The 24,204-nt window shown below is 40.2% G+C and overlaps 1 pseudogene and 1 gene segment (V, D, J or C); both read right to left on the bottom strand.

Annotated features, from left to right (window-relative positions):
- Positions 1-1,069: 1,069 nt before the first annotated feature.
- Positions 1,070-1,573, bottom strand: LOC101044837 (immunoglobulin heavy variable 1-3-like). The segment is given in 2 exon segments: positions 1,070-1,387; positions 1,474-1,573. Coding segments are annotated over 2 exon segments (363 nt in total).
- Positions 1,574-19,346: 17,773 nt separating this feature from the next.
- On the bottom strand, positions 19,347-20,375 carry LOC120361362 (DNA-directed RNA polymerase III subunit RPC7 pseudogene; annotated as a pseudogene).
- Between the last annotated feature and the right edge of the window lie 3,829 nt (positions 20,376-24,204).

The raw sequence follows: 24,204 nt of genomic DNA on the forward strand, positions 1-24,204 counted from the left end.
CAGAGTATGAAATACACATCCATAAACCAATATGGATATTAATAGATGATTAAATAAAGAAATAATGGGAATAGAAACACATCTTCCAGAAACATTCCAAATATCTTAGGTGAATAGTCCTCCAATCAAGTAGGTGAAGTTTAAACATGAATGAGTTGATTGTGGCCTGAGATTAGAGACAGGGAAAAAATTCACTATTAGTGTATTTTATAATGAGATTTCAGACATAATGCCAAAGACATGATCTATGAATGAATAAAATTTTACATGTCTTTAATTTAAATTTCTGCAGACACACACATATTTTTCTGCAATACACACTGATAAGGGCATAAAAGGCAACCACAGGCTTGGAGAATATACTTTCAAGTTACATGTTTGTTATATAAATTCTTTTAATTAGTTAAATGAATTTTATAATCAATATGCAAGTAAACTTACAACTAATCAAAAGAAAACAATGTTGTTAAAAATGAATCAACTATCAGGAGGAGCATTTCACCAAATCTATATAAAATTGTTAAATATCAATTTTTTATTTGGGACATGTGCATTTAAACAAAAATTAGATGCCATTACTCACCTGTTAGAATGGTTAAAACACAGAATTCCCATAAAGATAAACGGCAATATGAACGTGGAAAGCTAAGAACCATCATGGATTGATGGTGGAGAATTCAGTGGCACATGCATAAAATGAGATACTTCTTGACATTTTTTTATAGAGATAAAAGTAGTGTTAAAATGTGAACTTGTGTTTGTCGTCCAAAATATTTACAACACTGATTCAGAAACTGATGTTTACAAATATACCTTTAGAGGAAGTTCTATATCAGCTTTATCAATTTTATTCATTCTCTAATCCCTGAAATTTGCTCTCAGAATGAATGTTGTATGAAAAATCTCTCAAATAACTAAAATTTCTCAAATTCATATTTATATTGTTCTTTTCTTTAATGACTTAATGTAATTTTCTAAGAAAGTCTCCAGTCTAATAATCCCTGTCATCTCCTCCATGCCATCACAGCTGCCTCCTCCCTCGGGTTTCTGACACCCTCAGGATGTGGTTTTCACACTGTGTCTCTCGCACAGTAATACACGGCCGTGTCCTCAGATCTCAGGCTGCTCAGTTCCATGTAGGCTGTGCTCGTGGATGTGTCCCTGGTCATGGTGACTCTGCCCTGGAACTTCTGTGCATAGTTTGTGTTACCACTGCCAGGGTAGATCCGTCCCATCCACTCGAGCCCTTGTTCAGGGGCCTGTCGCACCCAGTGCATATAGTAGTCGGTGAAGGTATATCCAGAAGTCTTGCAGGAGACTTTCACTGGGGCCCCAGGCTTCTTCACCTCAGCCCCAGACTGCACCAGCTGCACTTGAGAGTGGACACCTGTGGAGAGAATACAGGAGTGGGTGAGATCTCACCTGACCGGACCCAGTTCCTACATCAGTCCTGGAACTGAGGATTCTCTTAACCTGCAGCTGCTGCCACCCAGAAGAGGATCCTCCAGGTCCAGTCCATGGTGAGGTGCTGTGCTCTGGGGTTTCTGTAGGAGAGGGATGTGGTTGTTGTGTGATGCTCTCTGGGCAAGTACAGATCTGTATTTACCTCGGTAGACACCAGCGAATTTGCATATTCATGAGGCAGGTGTTTCATAGCTCAAGCCACCCCACCCTGAGGAATAAGAGAGGTGGCACCTGGACCACGCCACTGTGGGATGCTGACCTCCCTGCCCTGAACTTTGGTTAATGATATTTGTCCTCTGATGTGCTCAGAAGTCCATGAAGACAGAATCCCTCTTACAGAAACCCAGGGTCTCACAGAACGTGGTCCTCAGTGTGAGTCCTTGTTCCTATGGCACACTGACAACCTGAGCTTTTCCTGGGCCTTGCCCTCTGCACATCTAACTTCTGGGATGAGTGTGTCTCCCGATAGTAACACCCACTGAATTAATAAAACCACCGCTGAGTTCCTAACTATAAATACATTTGAAAGGTCTAGACATTTCTCCTTTTAAATGTGGTTTGCCTTAAATTTTTTGAGTTGAGTATAGGCTACATATACAAGAGAATACTTAAAGACACACCAGTGCTTGCTAAATACTTATTTAACTTTTATGTCATTATTGCTTTGAAATAAGGAATCTTCAGTTCTTGAGAGGAAACCCCTCCCCAGCCTCCTGTGCACCTGCTCCAGGGCTGGGTCCTGTGCTGGGCGTGTCCTGAGTGCCCCCTGCAGCTCCGCTCCTGCCCTGCAGGGACGCTCCTGTCTGGGCTCACAGAGAAGTCTCCTGGTGTCTCAGGCCCAATCTGAAGCCCTTGCACTCTGGCTCAGGATGCTCCTCAGTGACAGAAATTGCTTCTCACATCACCTCTTAAACTAGGAAATAGGCCTCAGAAACCCCAACATAATCTATAGAGAGACCTTAGCACAGCAAGCAAGGAATCACTAAAGCCACCCGAGAGCCCCTTCCCTGGAGCTGCTGATGCACTGATACGGTCCAGACACATGGCGAGTCCAGGAACTGATGGAAACTTTGGGGCAGCCTCTTTTTTTAAGGGTTCTGTGGTTGAAGTTTACATCAGATGATAACTTTCACATAGACCATAAATCTCAAAGCCCCCCACCCCCGCCATACACTCACAGTGGCATATTTTCACAGTAATGAGCCTCAAACTTGCCCTCCTTCCTAGTGTCTTGCCAAAGAGAAGTGCTTCCAACATTGACCTCATCCTGCTTATGCTTTTTGTTGTTACTGTTTTTTTCTTTCCTTCCCCAAACAGAGCTAAAACAAACTCATTGCTACCAGAGACTTGGAAAGCGTCTTCACTTTGTTTTTGCCTGTTCTCACCTGGGAACCCAGGAGATGGCCCGTGAGAGGGTAGATCTAAGGCCATTGAGGGAGGTCCTGAAGCTGTTGGTCTCGTAGGCTTTAGATCGCTTCACTGTCCTTGACATTTCAATGCACAGACTCTGTCCGAGGACCAGAACTTAGGGAAACCAAAGGCAGTTTTGGCTTCCCTAAGTTCTAGTCCTCAGACAGAGTCTGTGCATTGCTACACTTTTCTCTTTAATCCTGATTAATCATATTGGTGAGGAGGTGATGTGTTGGGCAGGGGAACAGTATATTTTCTTGAAATTTAATTCCACTGTTGTCTTGCTGTTCTTTCCCCAAGCTGACCCTTTGTGAGGAGTCTCCAGTGGTTCAGCTGATTTTCCTCCATCCTCTACGCCCCATCCTGGCTGCAGCATCCACAGATTATTTTCTTGAATCTGACCCCAGTTGTTCTGTTAATTATACCCTTTTTCATGACACAGGAAGGCTAAGATGAAGCTGCCTGGGATGGAAAACAATCCCTCCCCCTCACATAGGATAAAGATCTTGAAGTATTTTTTTCCTCTGTGTTTATCAGAAAATAGTTCTCCTGATGACAGAGCCATGAGGGAATCTGTCTGGGTTCTCATCTTGAGAACCCAGAAGTTTCTGAAGGGAAATTCCATAAAATGTGGGGTGTGTGGTCCCCAGGGGTTCTTACCCTGTTCATGGCCACACCTGTCCTCTAGACATTTATGGAATTGCCATGTAACTGTTCCCACCAGCTTGCGCTGTTAACTGAAGAATCACCCAATTTATAAACTTAGAAAGGAAACTTTATTTCTGATAAAGGGTTGAAGTTTCAGGAGGGCCATCTTAACGGGCTGGGAAGCCAAGCTGGGCAGGCACTTCAAGAGAGGGAAAGATAAGAAATGAACTCACGCAGATGGATTGACCAGTGTACACACTCAGCAGGCTGTAGAAGGAACTGTGGATATTCACGTGGCGGGCAGGCTCTCAACTGTAATAAGCAAACACACCTGTCACATGCATTTTGTGTTTGCTTTGGGGTGAGGACTTAAGAACTAAATGAATTACAGTCGCCCCCTGTACATCGGAAGGACTTTGTGCAGGGGCAGAAGGACACAGAGTGTACAGCCTCTGTAAATTGGCCAGGACAAGGCCATGGTCAGTGGTCTCTTCTCAGGAGAAATTTACTGAAATCAGTCTCTTATCCAATCAAAGCTCTATTTATGGCTGTGGAAGAGGGGCACAGTTACCTTGTGTCTGGAGTTCCATGAGCTGCAAATGTTTTAATATTGCTTATCTCAGGACCAGTGTTTGTATAGCTGTTAGAGAAAAAAATAAAAGCCCTGTGGCAGTTACAACATAGTCATATAGTCTATTTTTTAAGTGTAGGGGCAAATGATTTAATCGTTTACTGGTGTGACCTTAGATCTTGTTTATAATTTGGTATCTTATTGGCATAGGAAGTTTATTCTCTCAGTCTGATAATCTCTATTTTAATGTCTTTCTAGTTTTGGGGTCCTGATTTTCCCTGAAATTTCATTTCTTCAACAGATACAAAAAGTCATTGATAATCAATTTTTCCAGGCTTTTATTATTGTAAGACAGTGGGCGATGATTGATGTGCTCTTTACATTATTAAAGCAGAAACCAGAAGTAGCTTCAGAGATCACCACTGACCTAATATGAGCAGCAGGAATCTCGTCTCATTAAGTGCAAATGGCACCACACGGATGCGGCTGAACATGCAGTGACACGGAAGACCTGCAGCACAGGACACATATGAGAAGTTCTTACAGTTCTGAGGCTCTGTCCAGGAACTGGAATTCAGATGCAGGGATGGACTCAGTTACCTGTCAGGTGATACTGTGTTTTGGAAGCTTATTCAGACTCCTGCACTGGATTCGGTAGCTGCACCTGGGCCCACACACCTAAAACAGAAACTCTTTTTTTTAAATTGCATTTTAGGTTTTGGGGTACATGTGAAGAACATGCAAGATTGTTGCATAGGTACACACATGGCAGTGTGGTTTGCTGCCTTCCTTCCCCTCACCTGTATCTGTCATTTCTCCCCATGCTATCTCTTCCCACCTCCCCACCACCTGTCCCTCCCCCATTTCCCCCCAACGGACCCCAGTGTGTAGTCCTCCCCTCCCTGTGTCCATGTGTTCTCATTGTTCAACACCCGCCTATGGGTGAGAACATGTGGTGTTTGATTTTCTGCTCTTGTGTCAGTTTGCTGAGAATGATGGTTTCCAGGTTCATCCATGTCCCTACAAAGGACGTGAACTCATCATTTTTGATGGCTGCGTAATATTCCATGGTGTATATGTACCACATTTTCCCTATCCAGTCTATCATCAGTGGGCATTTGGGTTGGTTCCAGGTCTTTGCTATTGTAAACAGTGCTGCAATGAACATCCGTGTGCATGTGTCCTTATAGTAGAATGATTTATAATCCTTTGGATATACATCCAGTAATGGGATTGCTGGGTCAAATGGGATTTCTATTTTTAGGTCATTGAGGAATCGCCACACTGTCTTCCACAATGGTTGAACTAATTTACACTCCCGCCAACAGTGTAAAAGTGTTCCTATTTCTCCACATCCTCTCTAGCATCTATTGTTTCCAGATTTTTTAATGATCGTCATTCTAACTGGTGTGAGATGATATCTCAATGTGGTTTTGATTTGCATTTCTCTAATGACCAGTGATGATGAGCACTTTTTCATATGTTTATTGGCCTCCTGTATGTCTTCTATTGTAAAGCGTCTGTTCATATCCTTCGCCCATTTTTGAATGGGCTTGTTTGTTTTTTTCTTGTAGATCTGTTTTAGTTCTTTGTAAATTCTGGATATCAGCCCCTTGTCAGATGGGTAGACTGCAAAAATTTTTTCCCATTCTGTTGGTTGCCGATTCACTCTACTGACTGTTTCTTTTGCCGTGCAGAAGCTGTGGAGTTTGATTAGGTCCCATTTGTCTATTTTGGCTTTTGTTGCCATTGCTTTTGGAGTTTTGGTCATGAAGTCCTTGCCTACGCGTATGTCCTGAATGGTTTTGCCTAGATTTTCTTCTAGGGTTTTTATGGTGTTAGGTCTGATGTTTAAGTCTTTAATCCATTTGGAGTTAATTTTGGTGTAAGGTGTCAGGAAGGGGTCCTGTTTCTGCTTTCTGCACATGGCTAGCCAGTTTTCCCAACACCATTTATTAAACAGGGAGTTCTTTCCCCATTGCTTATTAATTAACTCAAGACCCACCATTAAGAAAGCTGTCCCAGGGAAAGGGCAGAGCAGGGGCCTCTGCTTTGGAGCCTGTGGCTGTGCAGGGAGGGTCAGGAGTGTGACTCGTTTCCTTCTGCTCCCCTACCGGCTGCACAGACAACTGCAATCAGGAGCTTCACATGGCTAAGTACATAAAATATGTGATAGTTCCAGGGAAATGTAACACACACATGAAGGAGTGAGGAACCATAATGAAATTAAAATAGAAGAAATATATTAAATATATGCAAAACACTGTAAGAGATTATCATGGAAAAAGACAACAAAAAATATTAAAAACCTGTGTGTGTACGTGTGTGAGGTACTATTCTTGTAAACTAAATTATAATTTTCTAAATAAAGTCCTTAAAGTAGGCACAGAATCTTTGCCTTTGATTGCCCCAAAGATGCAGAAGGATCTGGCACAAGGACTCCAGGGTTCTGCTAGTGATTTCCCCTCCTAATCCTGAGGACAGGGTGCTTCCCACTCTGAGAATCAGGATGCTGTAATTGATTGTGTGAGAAGAGAAAGTGGAATTTTCTGTGGGAAAAGATTGGTGTGAACGCAATTTTCAAGTAAACAAGTTTATTCTACCATGAGACACAGTCACATTGTGCGATGTGTGTGGCTTTTGACATTAGCAATATTGTTGGGGTGTTCCCTGGAAAATGACCAATTGTCACAGAAATAACTTGAGTAGTTTCCATTTCAGTTTTTTTCACACCTCTAGCTAAATTCACTGAGTTTACTATAGTTGATATTGGAAATTTCAGGGCATGGGTTACAAAAGATGCAGTGGAAGGTCTCCTGGGGGTTAGATGCCATTCAGCTAAAGGAGGACCCAGGATCGGCCCAAGGTTCCCCTCCTCATCTATCCCACGTCTGATCCTCAGATTGTCCCTGCCTGCCTGAGTCCTGAGAGTCTCTGTGGTCCTGGACAATGCACATCTGGGGCAATTGCTTCCTAGATGTACATCCTCAGGGCGGGCTGCTGTTGCTAATGGTTGAGACGGAGCTGGGCCTGGATCCACTCAGGAGGCCCCACCCTGAGCACCGGGCTTTCTCTCACCAAGGAGACAGAGTCAGCGGAGTGTCCCCAACTTCACAGAACTACCAGGAGGCAATTTTAGTCAAATTCTAACATACTTCAACTATGTAATCCAGTAATCACACTTTTAAGTGGGTATCTATCTGACTTTAAAAGTATGTCCACAAAGAAAACTGCACATGAGTAATTACAGTAGCTTCCTTTATATTTTCCCAAAACTATAAGCATTCAAAAGGTTCTTCTGTAGGTGAATAAGCAATCTGTGGTAATTCTTATAATGGAATAATTTAGCCATTATAAAGAACAGCTATCAAACCATGAAAATCTTGAATGAATTTTAAGTATGTATTGTTAAGTAAAATAAACCACCAGTCTGATAAAGGTACACAGAGTATAATTTAATTCATTTGGTAACCTGGAGAAGGCCAAACATTAAACAAAGTGAACACATTTGTATTTGCCAGTAATTTGGGGAGAAGGTGAGAATGTGTTAAAAACAGAAGACTTTAAAGGATGACAAAAGTATTATGCATAATATTGCCACGGTAGATATGTGACGTCATACATGTGTCAAATTCCACAGAACACACAACATGAAGGCTAGACCTTACTTTACAAAAAATTAAAAGTCAGTAAGAAATTAGGGACCCCAGGATGGAATTCAGACTATACAGAAGATATCTGATGTCTTTAAAATGCACGAAACAACATAACTGAGAAAAGTAGGTCAAAGAAGCTGCTAACTAAAGAAACTGCATGTCGGCACTGTGCTCTAGTTGATGGTGATGTTCCACAAAGGAGCACAGCTTACCATTTGTGGTTCTACACCACAGGAGTCCTAGAACTTGATAACACAGGGAACAGAGGGTGTGTGGTGGGATGGGGTTCTCACAGCTGGAGTGGAAGACACAGACAGCGAGGAAGAAGAGTGAGAAGCGTCCACGTAGTATTGGATTAAGGTGAGCGTGCTGGCAAGTTTGTATGTTTGGCATAACGTGCATACAACAAGTTAGATAAAAATACTTCATTGAAGAAAGTGGAAGATAAACTCTGACCTAAATGACTTTGGAAATCAGGCTATTCTGAAAGTCTAAAGAGTAAATAAACTGCACATAGCACTGTACTCTGGTGGATAAACATGAGTTCCACTGGGGTACAGCTTCACAATTTTGATTCTGCTTGCATGTTTACTGAAATTGTTCAGCTAAGTAATACAACAGAGCATGGTGGGATGGAGTCCCTCACTTTGTAGTAGATGGTGATTGACAGGCAAGACAGGCAGGCAAGAAACGTTCGTGTGGTAAGGTAGATGCGTGGAGATACAAGTGCGTTCTTATTTTTAATGTATTACAGGTAAGAAGATCAGGTACATAGTTCAGATGTGTCTATAAATGTGGGTTGATGCACACATGCACATTTTTGGTCATTTAGTTGAGAGGTCCTAGAGGCACTTATATCCCATTAACAACACACACACCCAAATTCACAATTCTGTATTTTAGTACCATTCTTCAACACTGGAAGCCAGCAATCCTTAGAAAAATGGCTGATTTTGTGTGTGAAAAAGATAATACAGAAAAGGAGCTTAGAATTTCTTATAATACCAGGAAGCAGGAAGTGTTCAAAAACAGAAGGAAGAAGTGTGTTGTAAGGATGCAGGATCCAAACTAAATGAGCTCCAAGCACATAAAAAAGTTGTGGTGATTTGAGTCATGATGTGAATAATGAAGCATGGATCTTCCTCAGAATATAAGCATCCATAAACCAATACTGTTATTAATAGATGATTAAATAAATAAAACTTGAAAAGAAGGCCACATCTCCCTGACAGAAGTAACCAAGATCTTGGGTTGATAGTACTCTTATCAAAGGGTTGAGGTTTAAACATTCATGTATTGATTGTGGCCTGAGATTATAGACATGGAAAAGGTAATCAGTGCTTGCTTATTTTATAATGAGTTTTCAGATATAATGCCATAAAAGGTCTATGGATGAATAAAATTATGCATGTTAATTTAACCAAATTTGTAAACACACATACATACATTTTTCTGCAATACATACTGATAAAGGAGTAAAAAGACTGCCATAGACTTGGAGAAAATACATTCAAGTAATATATTCGTTAAATGACTTCTTTTATTTTAGTAAATGACTTTTATAATGAATATGCAAGTAAACTACACCTAATTAAAAATGCAGTAAAAAATGAACCAAATATCAGAACAGGCACCTCAGCAAAATTATGTAAAAATTGTTAAATATAAATTTTTCATTAGGGATATGTGCATTAAAACAAAAATTAAATATCATTACTCCCCTATTAGAATACTTAAAATGCATAAGAGGACTCATGGTCAAAAATGGTCAAGATTGTGGAGAAACAAAGACTATTATGCATGGTTGGTGTGAATCCAAAATGGCACATACACAAAATGAAATAAATACATGTTGCTATTTTTTAAAAAGCAGAGATAAAAGTAGAGTTAAAATGTGATCAAGTGGCTGTGTTTCAAAATATTTACAATACTGATTCAGAAACTGATGTTTACACAGGAAACCAGCTTCCGCTCTCTGACATCTATCACCTGGTTTGCGTCAAAAGCATAAATCCTAGGAATTCCTCCCAGAAAATGGCTGTGCACGGGGGTGATATTAAGGTATGGCTGCTACTGAGACTCATAGGAGACTCCTGATGGGCAACAGTAATCAGGAGGCACCAGTGGCCTTGCTGGATTTAGCTTGGACCACAGGTTAACTAGGAAGCTCCGTCAAACTCCCACATTTCTCCAGCACTGATTGTGAGACTGGCATCCCGGCCTGAAGTGTCTACAGCCTCACCTGGCCTCGTGTGTGTTTTTCTGCCTTCCTGCTTACATCTCACTTTGGGAAAAATAAGAATTTTTTAGAAATAAACTTTTCGAATCCAGAGACCTCACTTGTAGGCACAGAAACATAAATATAGAGAGGCTCCCTGGGCAACTGTTTGATGCAGAGGAAGCCAAAGACCCTGAAGGAAAGCAGCCTTTGACCTTAAGCTGTGCCTGTCTTGGGGAATGTCCCTAACTTTTATGGGTGTTGCATGGTTCCTGCAGCCTCCTCACTTCTTGCTGCAGGAAATTGTGTGTTTTGGCTGACTCTGACGTTCCCTCACTTAGTAATTTATGTACAGTAGTACAAGTCCATGTTCTCAGCTCTGACTGTTCTTTCGTAGACACAGTTGAGTTCTTGGCATTGTTTTTGATGATGGTGAATTTGTCCTTCACAGAGTTTGAATGCTATATCTGATTTCCATCATACTTTATACTTACTGCTGACTCTAGCACCTTCTCTGAAGCCTGGTGGACCCAGCTAATTCAGTAGCTCCTCATTCAGCATCTCGTTCAGTAGCTACTATAGTTGAATCCAGAAGCGCACGGAAGACTCTCAGGAACTCTTCAGGCTGTCTCAGGCCTTCTCCAGACTCCACCAGCTGAACCTCACTTGAAACCTTCATATACATAGACATCCTGGTTAGAAACTGTGAAATACATCCACTATTCCTCTTACTCGTATCCACTTATACTCACTTTCTCAAATTTTCTATGAATAACCTTTTAAAACAGCAGCAAGAAAAATCTAGCTGAACTCAAAGCCCATACTGAATCCTCTGTGTCCATTCCTGATTACCCCTTGGAAATGTTTGGAAGTTTCAGAGCTGGTGCTCCTCTCCCAGAGATTTGGACCAGAACCGGGCTGTTTTCATCAGTAGAGGGAGAGCCCTATTTTAATGTCTCCTGCTACATAGAAGCTCAAAGGTAGGATGCCTTAGGATAGGGCAGGGCCCAGTGCAGATATGAGACTCCTGGAATTTAGTAGTTATAAAAGAGTTTAGAGAAATATAATTTCTTATTATGTGATTGCATTATGAAAATCACTTAACAGTATCTATATCTTTTTCCATATTTTTAAAAACATAAAAATAACTGCATTAGGCAAACTTCAAGAGATATGAAGGGCGAAATAAAAAATTCAATAATGAAAAAGACCTTAATATCTCACTTTCAGTAATTTACAGCACTTGCAGAAAGTAAATTCTTAAGAAGTCAGTGGAGTTCAAAAACACTATTGAACAGATTTGCCATATACACATCTACAGAACATTCCAACCAAAAGCAGCGTAATATGTACTCTTCTCAAGCACGCTCTGAACATTCTCCGTGATAGGTTATATGTTACATCACAAGATGAGTCTTACATCCAGGTCACATTGCTGCAAGAGGTGGGCTCCCACGGCCTTGGGCAGCCCCATCCCTGTGGTTTTGCCGAGTATAGCCCCTCTCCTGGCTGCTTCCATGAGCAGGCTTGATTGTCTGCAGCTTTTCCAGGTGCAGGTGCAAGCTTGTGGTAGATCTACCATTCTGGGGTCAGGAGGATGGTGGCCCTCTTCTCACAGCTCCGGTAAGTGGTGCCCCAGTAGGAACTCTGTGTGAGGATTCACACCTCACGTTTCCCTTTCACACTGCCCTAGCAGAGGTTCTTCATGAAAGCCCTGCCCCTGCAGCAAACTTCTGCCTAGACATCCAGGTTTTCCCACACATCTTGTGAGATCTAGGCAGAGGTTCCCAAACCCTAAGTTCTTGACTCCTGTGCACTGGCAGTCTCAACACTATGTGGAAGCTGCTGAAGCTTGAGGTTCACTCCCTCTGAAGCCATGACCCGAGCTCTACATTGGCCTCTTTCCGCCACAGCTGGAGCAGCTGGGACACAGGTGACCATGTCCTTAGGCTGCACACAGCATGCGGACCCTCGGCCTGTCCAACACTACACTTTTTCCTCCCGGGTCTCTGGGCCTGTGCTGAGAGGGGCTGCAGTAAAGACCTCTGACATGCCCCAGATATGTTTTCCTCATTGGCTTTGAGGATGAACTTTCAGCTCCTCATTACTTAGGCAATTTTTTGCAGCTGCTTGAATTTCTACTCAGAAAATAGTATTTCCTTTTCTATTGCATTGTCAGGTTTTAAATTTTCCTACCGTTTATGCTCTGCTTCCCTTATAGAACTTAATGCCTTTAACAGCACACAAGTCAATTCTTGAATGCTTTCCTGCCTAGAAATTTCTTCCACCTGATACCCTAAATTATCTGTCTTAAGTTCAAAGTTCCACACATCTTTAGGGCAAGGGCAAAATGCCACCAGTCTCTTTGCTAAAACATAACAAGAGTAACCTTTGCTCAGTTCCCAACAAGTTCCTTATCTCCATCTGAGACCAGCTCAGTCTGGATTTCATTGCCCATATCATTATCAGCATTTTGATTCAATGCCCTTTAACAAGGCTCTAGGAAGTTCCAAATTTTCCCACATTTTTCTGTCTTTTTAGGAGCCATCCAAACTCTTCCAACCTCTGCCTATTACCCAGTTCCAGAGTCCACATTTTTGAGTATCTTTTCAGCAGCACCCTGCTCCTGGTACCAATTTACTGTATTAGTCCATATTCACGCTGCTGGAAAAGACATACCTGAGGCTGAGAAATTTATAAAAGAAAGAGATTTAATTGGCTTATGTTTCCACTTGGCTGGGGAAGCCTCACAATCATCGTGGAAGGTTAAAGCCACGTCTCACGTGGCAACAGACAAGAGAAGTGAGCTTTTGCAGAGAAATTCCTTTTTTTTCATTAAAAAAACCCATCAGATCTCATGAGACTTATTCACAATCACAAGAAAAGCATGGAAAAGACCTGTCCTTGCAATTCAATTATCTCCCACAGGGTCCCTCCTACCACACATGGAAATTATGGAAGTATATGTCAAGATGAGATTTGGTTGGGGACATAGAGACAAACCATATCAATTACAATGACAAAAAATTATAGATGACATTGATAGTCACGGAACACTGAAATTAGGGAGATTCTCTGGGGAAACTGTCAGATGAAGAAGAAATTCCAACCAGTGAAAGGAAACACATCCTTAACCTCCATCTGCACCTGTCTCTGGGGTTGACTCTGATCAGTGGGTTCTGAGCACCTTCTGCAGCTAATTTCCTACATATGTTTGTGTCTGGGCTCACACTGATCTCCCCTCACTTTGTCTCTAAGACATTAATACACAGCAGTGTCCTCAGCTCTCACACTGTTTATTTGCAGATAAAAGGAGTTCTTGGAATTGTCTCTGAGATGGTGAATCAGCCCTTCATGGCATCTGTGAAGTATGTGCTAGATGCATCACTACTAATTCATGAGACTCACCCCATTCCCTTCCCTAAAGTCTGGTGGATCCAGTGCATATATCGCTACTGAAACTGAATCTAGAGGTGCAACAGGAGAGTCTCAGGGACACACCAGGCTGTACCAAGCCTCCTGTAGAGTTTACCTGCTGCACCTCACACTGGACACCTGCAAACACAGAGACACAGTGGTCAGAAACTGACACACATATCCATTGTTTCTCTCACTCATATCCATGCACACTAAATATCTTCAGATCTCCTGGAATTACCTTTAAATATAGCAACAAGAAAAACCCAGCTCAGTCCAAACTCTAAGGTGAGTTGTTTGTGTTCAGTCCTGAACACCAAATAGAAACACATAGAAATGCTGGGACTGAGTCTCCTCTCCCAGAGCTGAGGATTACTAAATAGCAAGCTCTGGATGGGATGCCTGAGGAGAGGGCAGGTCTCAGAGAAGGTCCTAGGTGAGATGAGTAGAAATACTATCCTTCAGGAAGACATAATTCTATATTATGCAATTGTGCATTGATTAACACTTAGAAGTCACTGTCTTATGTAATTTTACTTATTTGCCCAATATATATTTAATTTAGGTTTTAATGGTACATTTTACAGACAACTATACTTACAGAACAGAGCAGTTGCAGTGTGTCCGAGAGCTCACAGCAGGACAGAGTTAGCCTCATTATCTGTGACCGTGATTGTAAATACTGAGGATGGTGGTCCCCTGAGACAACTCCAGGGCAGTGTGAGACATGCTTTGTGAGGTCTGCAAAAGTCCATACCTCTCATGACAACTGTGTGTGTTTTTGCTGTATTTGGTGTTCACTTAAAATATATAGAAATAATAAGAATTCATACATGGGAAGTTTGAGGGGTTTATAATGTTTCAAATGTCATGATTTATTTTTATTGCTCATTCCCAACCAATATATTCACTTTTTTATTACTGATTTATTTAAGTATAATTAACTAATAATAAACCTAAATTTGTGCTGCACAGTTTGGAAATGTTGAACTAGGTGTGCAATCTTTTTTTTGTGTGTGTATGAAGCATTTCAGAAACCCCTTTTTTATTGCATTTTAGGTTTTGAGGTACATGTGTTGGACACGCAAGATTGTTGCACAGGTACACACATGGCAGTGTGGTTTGCTGCCTTCCTTTCCCTCACCTGTATCTGTCATTTCTCCCCATGCCATCTCTTCCCACCTCCCCACTCCCCATCCCTCCCTTATAATCAGGACATCAAGCAAGGTGTGAAATATTCAATTAACCCTTTAAAATTTCTCTCAATTTTCTGTAATTTTCACTCATTACTCCAGTACTCCTGCCATGCTATTCTGACACAAATTCAAATTTTCTCCATGTTACTTCAGAATAGTTGTATTACATGTGATAATACAAATGGAATTGTATGATACATAGTATATTATAATCTTTAGTTTCTTTTATTGGCACACTTATTGAGAATACAGTCATGTTATTCTGTGACATAGGCATGCCTTGATTGAATTGTATTCTACTACATGAATATATCTGAAACTGTTCAATCATTCACCTATAATTAATATTTGATTTGTTTTTTCAGCAGCTGTCTTTTATATAGGAAGCAACTACTCCATAAGGAAAAGTAAAAAAGTGAGAAAAATACAACCTCATTGACATTAAACTGGAACACCTTCTAATAAAGGAAATAAAGCATCTGCATATCAGAGTTAATGTCACAGGGCAAATGAGAAAACAGCAGTCTGAGGTGATAGGGGCCTGCAGGGAGAATCAGGACCCACATGTTATTGCACATGGGATTGTTGCCGCTGGATGGCATTTCTGGTAGAAAAAGACTAAGCTGGAAATATTTAATAAGTTGCTTTAGGATTTTTAAAATTATACTTTAAGTTCTGGGGTACATGTGCAGAATGTGAAGGTTTGTTACATAGGTACACATGTACCATTGTGGTTTGCTGCATTCAATCCCCCTGTCATCTACATTAGGTATTTCTCCTAATGTTAGCCATCCCCAATCCCCCGGCCCCCTGCTATCCCTCCCCTAGGATCCCCACCTCCTGACAGGCCCTGGTGTGTGATGTTCCCCTCCCTGTGTCTATGTGTTCTCATTGTTCAACACCCACTTATGAGTCAAGAGATGCAGTATTTGGTTTCTTGTTCTTGTGTCAGTTTGCTGAGAATGATGGTTTCCAGCTTCATCCATGTCCCTGCAAAGGACATGAACTCATCCTTTTTTATGGCTGCATAGTATTCCATGGTGTATATGGGCCACATTTTCTTCATCCAGTGTATCATTGATGGGCATTTGGGTTGGTTCCAAGCCTTTACTATTGTAAACAGTACCACAATAAACATACGTGTGCATGTGTCTTTGTAATTGAATGTTTTATAATCCTTTGGGTATGTACCCTGTAATGGGATTGATGGGTTAAATGGTATTTCTATTTTTAGATTGTTGAGGAATTGTCACATTTTCTTCCACAACAGTTGAATTAATTTACACTCCCACCAGTAGTGTAAAAGTGTTCCTATTTCTCCACATCCCCTCCAGCATCTGTTGTCCCGAGATTTTTCAATGATTGCCATTCTAACTGGTGTGAGATGGTATCTCAATGTGGTTTTGATCTGCATTTCTCTAATGACCAGTGATGATGAGCTTTTTTTCCATATGTTTGTTGGCTGCATAAATGTCTTCTTCTGAGAAGTTTCTGTTCATATCCTTTCCCCACTTTTCTTCTTGTAAATTTGTTTATGTTCTTTGTAGATTCTGGATATTAGCCCCTTGTCAGATGGGTAGACTGCAAAAATGTTTTCCCATTCTGTGGGTTGCTGCTTCACTCTAATAATAGTATCTTTTGCTGTGCAGAAGCTCTTGAGTTTAATTATATCTATTTTGGCTTTTGTGGCCATTGCTTTTGGTGTTTTAGTCATGAAGTCCTTGCCTCTGCCTATGTCCTGAATGGTTTTGCCTAGGTTTTCTTCTAAAGTTTTTATGGTGTTAGGTCTTATTTTTAAATCTTTAATCCATCTGGAGTTAATTTCTGTATAAGATGTAAGGAATGGATCCAGTTTCTGCTTTCTGCACATTGTTAGCCAGTTTCCCCAACATCATTTATTAAATAGGGAATCTTTTTGCCATTGCTTGTTTTTGTCAGGTTTGCCAAAGATCAGATAGTTGTAGATGTGTGGTGTTGCTTCTGAGGCCTCTGTTCTGTTCCATTGGTCTATATCTCTGTATTGGTACCGGTATCATACTGTTTTGATTACTGTACCTTTGTAGTATAGTTTGAAGTCAGATGCCTTCAGCTTTGTTCTTTTTGCTTAGGATTGTCTTGGCAATGCGGGCCCTCTTTTGGTATCATGTGAAGTATAAGGCGGGTTTTTTCCAATTCTGTGAAGAAAGTCAATGGTAGCTTGGTGTGGATAGCACTGAATCTATAAGTTACTTTGGGCAGTATGGCCATTTTCACAATGTTGATTCTTCCTAACCATGAGTATGGAATGTTTCTCCATCTGTTTGTGTTGTCTCTTATTTCCTCGAGCAGTGGTTTGTAGTTCTCCTTGAAGAGGTCCCTTACGTCCTTTGTTTGTTGTATTCCTAGGTATTTTATTCTCTTTGTAGCAATTGTGAATGGGATTTTGCTCATGATTTGGCTCTCTGTGTTTTTTTTTTTTCTTTAGTAACTATTTAGGATGATGTATTTGTTAATTAGTGTGATTGTGGAAACCATTATGCAAGGCATTCTTATATCAAAACATCATGTTGTCTATCTTAAATACATACAAGTTCAATTTGTCAATTATCTCTCAAAAAACCTGAATAAGTAAGCAAACAAACAATTTTATCACCAACTAGCACTTCAGCTACACAACTAGTTGTAACCAGAGACTATCTTCTCTCCCTAATCTCTTCTCAGTGCCGGTTAGTGATACCTCCACCAGCGCACTGCAGTCTAGTCGTATATTTTCCTTCATCATTTTCTTTTTTTTTTTCCTTTTTTAAATTGCATTTTAGGTTTTAGGGCACATGTGAAGAACATGCAAGATTGTTGCATAGGTACACACATGGCAGTGTGATGTGCTGCCTTCCTCTTCTTCACCTATATCTGACATTTCTCCCCATGCTATCTCTCCCCACCTCCCCACCACCTGTCCCTCCCCCATTTCCCCCCAACAGACCCCAGTGTGTAGTGCTCCCCTCCCTGTGTCCATGTGTTCTCATTGTTCAACACCCACCTATGAGTGAGAACATGTGGTGTTTGATTGTCTGCTCTTGTGTCAGTTTGCTGAGAAAGATGGTTTCCAGGTTCATCCATGTCCCTACAAAGGACATGAACTCATTGTTTTTGATGGCTGCATAATATTCCATGGTGTATATGTACCACATTTTCCCTGTCCAGTCTATCACTGATGGGCATTTGGGTTGGTTCCGGGTCTTTGCTATTGTAAACAGTGCTGCAATGAACATTCGTGTGCATGTCTCCTTATAGTAGAATGATTTATAATCCTTTGGATATATACCCAGTAATGGGGTTGCTGGGTCAAATGGAATTTCCATTTCTAGGTCCTTGAGGAATCGCCACACTGTCTTCCACAATGGTTGAATTAATTTACACTCCCACCAACAGTGTAAAAGTGTTCCTATTTCTCCACATCCTCTCCAGCATCTGTTGTCTCCAGATTTTTTAATGATCACCATTCTAACTGGTGTGAGATGGTATCTCAATGTGGTTTTGATTTGCATTTCTCTAATGACCAGTGATGATGAACATTTTTTCATATGTTTGTTGGCTGCTTAAATGTCTTCTTTTGTAAGGTGTCTGTTCATATCCTTTGCCCACTTTTGAATGGGCTTGTTTGTTTTTTTCTTTTTTTTTTTTTTTTCAGTTTCAAGGTTGAGTTTAATAGTACAGGTAGAAATAGGATCTAGGGATCAGATCCTCACATTTCAGGTTAATGATATCTTCCCAAAGGAGAAAAATAATTTCTTTTGGTAGATAACATTGATAAATCATTTTTCAAATATATAATATGAATTTCCTTGAAAATCTTTGGCATTTGTGAGAGTCTTTGTAGGCTAAGGTTTTTAGGCATTTTTCCCCCCAAAATATATAAAGTTGGGGGAGCTAGCGTTAAAGTTAAACAAAAAAATTAATCTTAATTTCAAAATGACCTGAGTTCATTTTGCATTCATATAAATCAAATGTACAACTTGAGTATTCTGAAACATAAAAGGTCACCATACTTCATAGAGTTCACACACATGCATTCTACAGTGATATTTATATTACCAGAACTTATCTCACACTTACATAAAGGATAAAATAAAATGTCTTAGTCAAGTTTTTCCATAAGCCCAACTATTTGAAGATGTCCAAGTTATTACAGTGGGATGAATAATTTATATATCATACAGTATCAAGTGAGTCCCATATTCAAGTATTTATAATATTCACCCCATGTGAAAGTTTCTTTGCACTGGCTAAGACGTGAGCTGTGAACTTGATATTGCTCATTTTGGTATTTTTCCCTGTGTGTATGTTTTCCATCACAAAACCTCTATCTCACAATTCTGCACTTGTAAGAGCTCAGGTAGGTTTATGTAGTCAGAATGCAGTAGTCTAGAACATACTATGTTAAAGTAAAAACTAAAATTATTTTCAAGTTTCTTAGTTTTTAAAGTGCTCTATGTGCTGTTATCTCAATTTTCAGGTTACAGAAATTCGTTATGACTAGCAATAGTTTTATAAAAGATCAGCAGTTAAGCAAGAATGATTTCAAGTACCTATACCCAGATTAAGAGAGCATAAATTCTTTAGGCACATTCATATTCAAATATGAAAAAAATCCACGAGAGTACATAAGAGAGATGGCAGAGGTGTTTAGAAGGAATGTCAGAGTGTCAGGGACTAATTGGTAAGGTAACTAGTATGTAAACTCAAAGTGGTTTTGAATATTTTGGTAACAAATATTTGTCCAAAAAAACCAAAACCATAAATACTTATAGCTTATCAGAAATAAAATACAAAACAAGTCTGTCCAAATGTTCAGAAGCTGCATAAAAATATTTTTTGAAAAATTTCATGCCTAATAGGTTGCTTCATCCATGTTGTCATCACTGTCTGCTCCAAAGTCATCTCCATCTTCAAAGTATGAATGAATGTAGTCATTTTCCTCTTCTTGGTCTTCTTCATCATATTCCTCCTGTTCTGCAGCATCATCGTCTTCGTCATCCTCACCTTCTTTACTTTTCTCTTTGCTTCCTTCTTTCTCTTCATTTTCCTCATCTGATTTTTCACCATCACCTCTCTTTTCCAACTCCTCAATTTTTTTAAAAACATCTGCAGTATTAGTGAGTGAAGTGCCTTTGCCTGCGTCTTTTGCCTTTTTGGGTTTGGGGCCTGCTTTTTTACATTTATTCCTTGGCATCATCTCTCTTGGAAGTCTTCTCCAATCTGGTATCCATTCTTCCTTGTACACTTTCATGTATCTTTTACTATACCTTTCGATATGTTGTCTTTCTTCAGGTGTTTCAATAAAGTAAGGCATTCTTTTCATTGTTTCTCTCAACTCCTGTTTCAAAGCCAGCATATATTCTTCACCTTCTCCTGTTTTCAGTGGCACTGGTTTATAATCTGTATCAGGAAATAATGGGGGTGGTTTCAACACTGCATCAGGTAACTTTTCACCTTTGCTAAATCCAACAGCTTCAATATTAAAGGTATAAGCAGCACGTCCTCTTCCTTTATTCCCAGCCATCAGAACCAGTTATACCAGACGAGTGGGCAAATTCGCGGAAAGCTGGTGGGTGGGCGGCGGTCCTAGCGCTTCCCATCCTCGCTCCGGGTCTCTGCTGTCACACGCCTGGGGAGGGGAAACAGTCGCCTCCTGAGTCTCCATTCTGCTGCAGTGGCCCCTGCGTTAATTCTCCCTCGAGCTGCGGCTGGAGAGGCTGCGGTAGCTCCTGTGCCTCGGTGCAGGTGGCGCAGCCTCTGCTGGCTGCCGGCTTGGCGGGAGGGTGCGAGAGCCTGTTTTTTTCTTATAGATCTATTTTAGTTCTTTGTAAATTCTGGATATTAGACAAGAAAAAGAATCCTTCATTTCTTTCTCTTGCCTGATTGCCCTGGCCAGAACTTCCAATACTATGTTAAATAGGAGTGGTGAGAGAGGGCATCTTGTCTTGTGTCAGTTTTCAAAGGGAATGCTTTGGGTTTTTGCTTGTTCGGTATGATATTGGTTGTGGGCTTGTAATAAATAGCACTTATTATTTTGAGATACATTCTATGTATACCTAGTTTATTGAGAATTTTTAGCATAAAGGGCTGTTGAATTTTGTCAAAGGCCTTTTCTGCATCTATTGAGATAGTCATGTGGAGTTTGTCTTTGGTTCTGTTTATGTGATGGATTACATATATAAATTTGTGTATGTTTAACTGGCCTTGCATCCCAGGGATGAAGCTTACTTGATCGTGACACACAAGCTTTTTGATGTGCTGTTGAATTTGGTTTGCCAGTATTTTATTGAGAATTTTTGCATCAATGTTTATCATGGACATTGACCAGAAATTTTCTTTTCAGTTGTGCCTCTGCCACATTTTTGTATCAGAATGATGTTGGACTCATAAAATGAGTTAGGGAAGATTCCCTTTTTTTGTATTGTTTGGAATAGTTTCAGAAGGTATGGTACCAGCTCCTCTTTGTACCTCTGGTAGAATTCATTTGTGAACCCATTTGGTTAACTAATAAGGGATGTGAAGGACCTCTTGAAGGAGAATTACAAACTGCTGCTCAAGGAAATAAGAGAGGACACAAACAGATGGAAACAAATTCCATGCTCATGGTTAGGAAGAATCAATTTCATAAAAATGGCCATACTGCCCAAAGCAATTTGTAGATTCAATGCTATACCCACCAATCTACCACTTTGTTCACAGAATTGGAAAAAACAACTTAAATTTTATATAGAACCAAAAAAGAGCCCACATAGCCAAGACAATCCTAAGCCAATATAACAAAGCTGGAGGCATCACAGTACCTGACTTCAAACTATACTACAAGGCTACAGTAATCAAAACAGATGGCATTGGTACCAAAACAGATATATAGACCAATGAAACAGAACGGAGGCCTCAGAAATAGCACCACACATCTAAAACCATCTGTTCTTTGACAAAGCTGACAAAAACAGGCAGTGGGAAACGGCTTCCCTATTTAATAAATGATGTTGGGAAAACTGACTAGCCATATGCAGAAAGCTCAAAGTGGATCCCTTCTTCACACCTTATGCAAAAATAACTCTAGACTGATTAAAGATTTAAACATAAGACCTAATACCACAAAAATCCTAGAAGAAAACCTAGGTAATACCATTCAGGACATAGGCATAGGCAAGGACTTCATGACTAAAACACCAAAAACAATGGCAACAAAAGCTAAAATAGACAAGTGGGATATAATTAATCTGAAGAGATTCTACACAGTAAAAGAAACTACCATTAGAGTCAACAGCAACCAACAGAAGGTAAAACATTTTGCAATCTACCTATCTGACAAAGATCTAATATACAGAAGATACAAAGAATTTAAACAAATTTATAAGAAAAAAACAAACAACCCCATCAAAAAGTGGGTGGAGGATATGAACAGATACTTTTCAAAAGAAGACATTTATGCAGCCAACAAACGTATGAAAAAGAAGCTTATCATCACTGGTTATCAGAGAAATGACAATTAAAACCACATTGAGATAACATCTCACATTAGTTAGAATGGTGATCATGAAAAAAATCAGAAGACAACAAATGCTGAAAAGGATGTGGAGAAATAGGAATGCTTTTACACTGTTGTGGGAGTGTAAATTAGTTCAACCATTGTGGAAGACAGTGGGACAAATTCTCAAGGATCTACAAATAGAAATACCATTTGACCCAGCAATCCCATTACTGGGTATATGCCAAAAGGATTATAAATCATTCTATTATAAAGACATATGCACATCTAAGTTTATTTTGGCACTGTTCACAATAGCAAAGACTTGGAGCCAACCCAAATGCCTATCAATGATAGACTGGATAAAGAAAATGTGGAACATATACACCATGGAACACTATGCAGCCATAAAAAGGATGAGTTCTTGTCTTTTGCAGGGATATGGGTAAAGCTGGAAACTATCATTCTCAACAAACTGACACAAGAACAGAAAACCAAACACTGCATGTTCTCACTCATAAGTGGGTGTTGAACAATGAAAACACATGGACACAGGGAGGGGAACATCACATACTGGGGCCTGTTACTAGGGGAGGGATAGAAGTGGGTGGGGAATAGGGGAGGGATAGCATTAGGAGATATACCTAATGTAGATGACGGGGTGATGAATGCAGCAAACCACAATGGTACATGTATACCTATGTAACAAACCTGCACATTCTGCTCATGTACCCCAGAACTTAAAGTATAATAAAAATTCCAGAAGACATTTATATAGACATTATAAAGTACACACATATATATGTGTATATATATATACATATACGTGTGTGTGTGTGTATATATACCTATATATATATATACACACACACACACCCAAATTTTACCAAATACTTTAATATGTATATATATAAAATATTAGGCATGGTGATATTAATTCTATCAAAAAGTATATAAAATATATTTCTATACCATATATGTGATAGTATTTGGTAGAATTGTCTATCTATCTATCTATCGTCTATCTCTCCATCTCACATTTGTCGTAGACCTCTCATAAAATGAATATTGAGATAATTTATACATTCACTGGATAACTACAACACTGGTGCCATTTATTCTTCTGATACGTCACTAATAACTTATTAATTGAACTTCACTAATAACTTATTAATTGATCAATTCTCACCTAGAGATTCTGACATGCTTTGGATCTGTGTGTTTACCCGAAGCTCATCTTGAATTGTAAACCCCAAGTGTCAGGTGAGGGGTCTGGTGGGAGGTGATTAGATTGTGGGAGTGGTTTCCTCCAGGCTGTTCTGATGGAATTCTCAGGAGATCTGGTTATTTGATAAGTTTTTGGCTCTTTCTCCTTCTTCTCCTCTCTCTCTCTGTCCTGGTGCCTTGTGGAGAAGGTACTTGCTGCCCCTTTGCCTTCCACCATGATTGTAAGTTTCCTGAGGCTCCACAGCCATGCAGAACTGTGAGTCAATTAAATCTCTTTCCTTTATGAATTACCCAGTTTCAGGTGATATCTTTATAGCAATGTGAGGACGAACTAATACAGACCTTTTCCCATTAAATGTGATTTTAATTAAATAAACATTTTTGCCATGAGATAAAACAATCTTCATGGTGACTAAATATGTGTGTTGATTTTGACCTGACAACCATCATATTAAAGATGATAATGTTCTCAGAAAAATAACCCAAGTTCAATGAGTTTAATGCCGAGTAACATTTACTTCTGTTTTGTTTGGAACAAGAAAGTTATGAGTAACATGACATAAGGGTGGTATCCTTAGGGTTGGATGCTGTTAAGCAAAAGAAGACAACCCTGTATTGTGGTCCTACGTTCCCTGGCTGGTTCCCCTCTGCATCTGCTCCTCACTGGGGCTCTGCCTTGGGTGGGTTCTGAGCATCTCCTGCTGGCCCTCTTCTGCCCATGCAGCCCAGCTAAGGGAAGGCTGGAGGATCTGCTTCTGAGATGCCCAGTTCTATGCCTGGCTCCAGGCCAGGAGCTCTGCCAGTGCTGGGGGCTGCACCTTGGATCTCTCCTGTGAGACCTCACCTGTGCACTGAGCATCCTCACAGCAGGGTGACAGTGTCAGCTTCACAGACATTACTGCAGG

The sequence above is a fragment of the Saimiri boliviensis genome, chromosome 2, assembly GCF_048565385.1.
Source record: "Saimiri boliviensis isolate mSaiBol1 chromosome 2, mSaiBol1.pri, whole genome shotgun sequence".
NCBI classification, from domain to species: Eukaryota; Metazoa; Chordata; class Mammalia; order Primates; family Cebidae; genus Saimiri; species Saimiri boliviensis.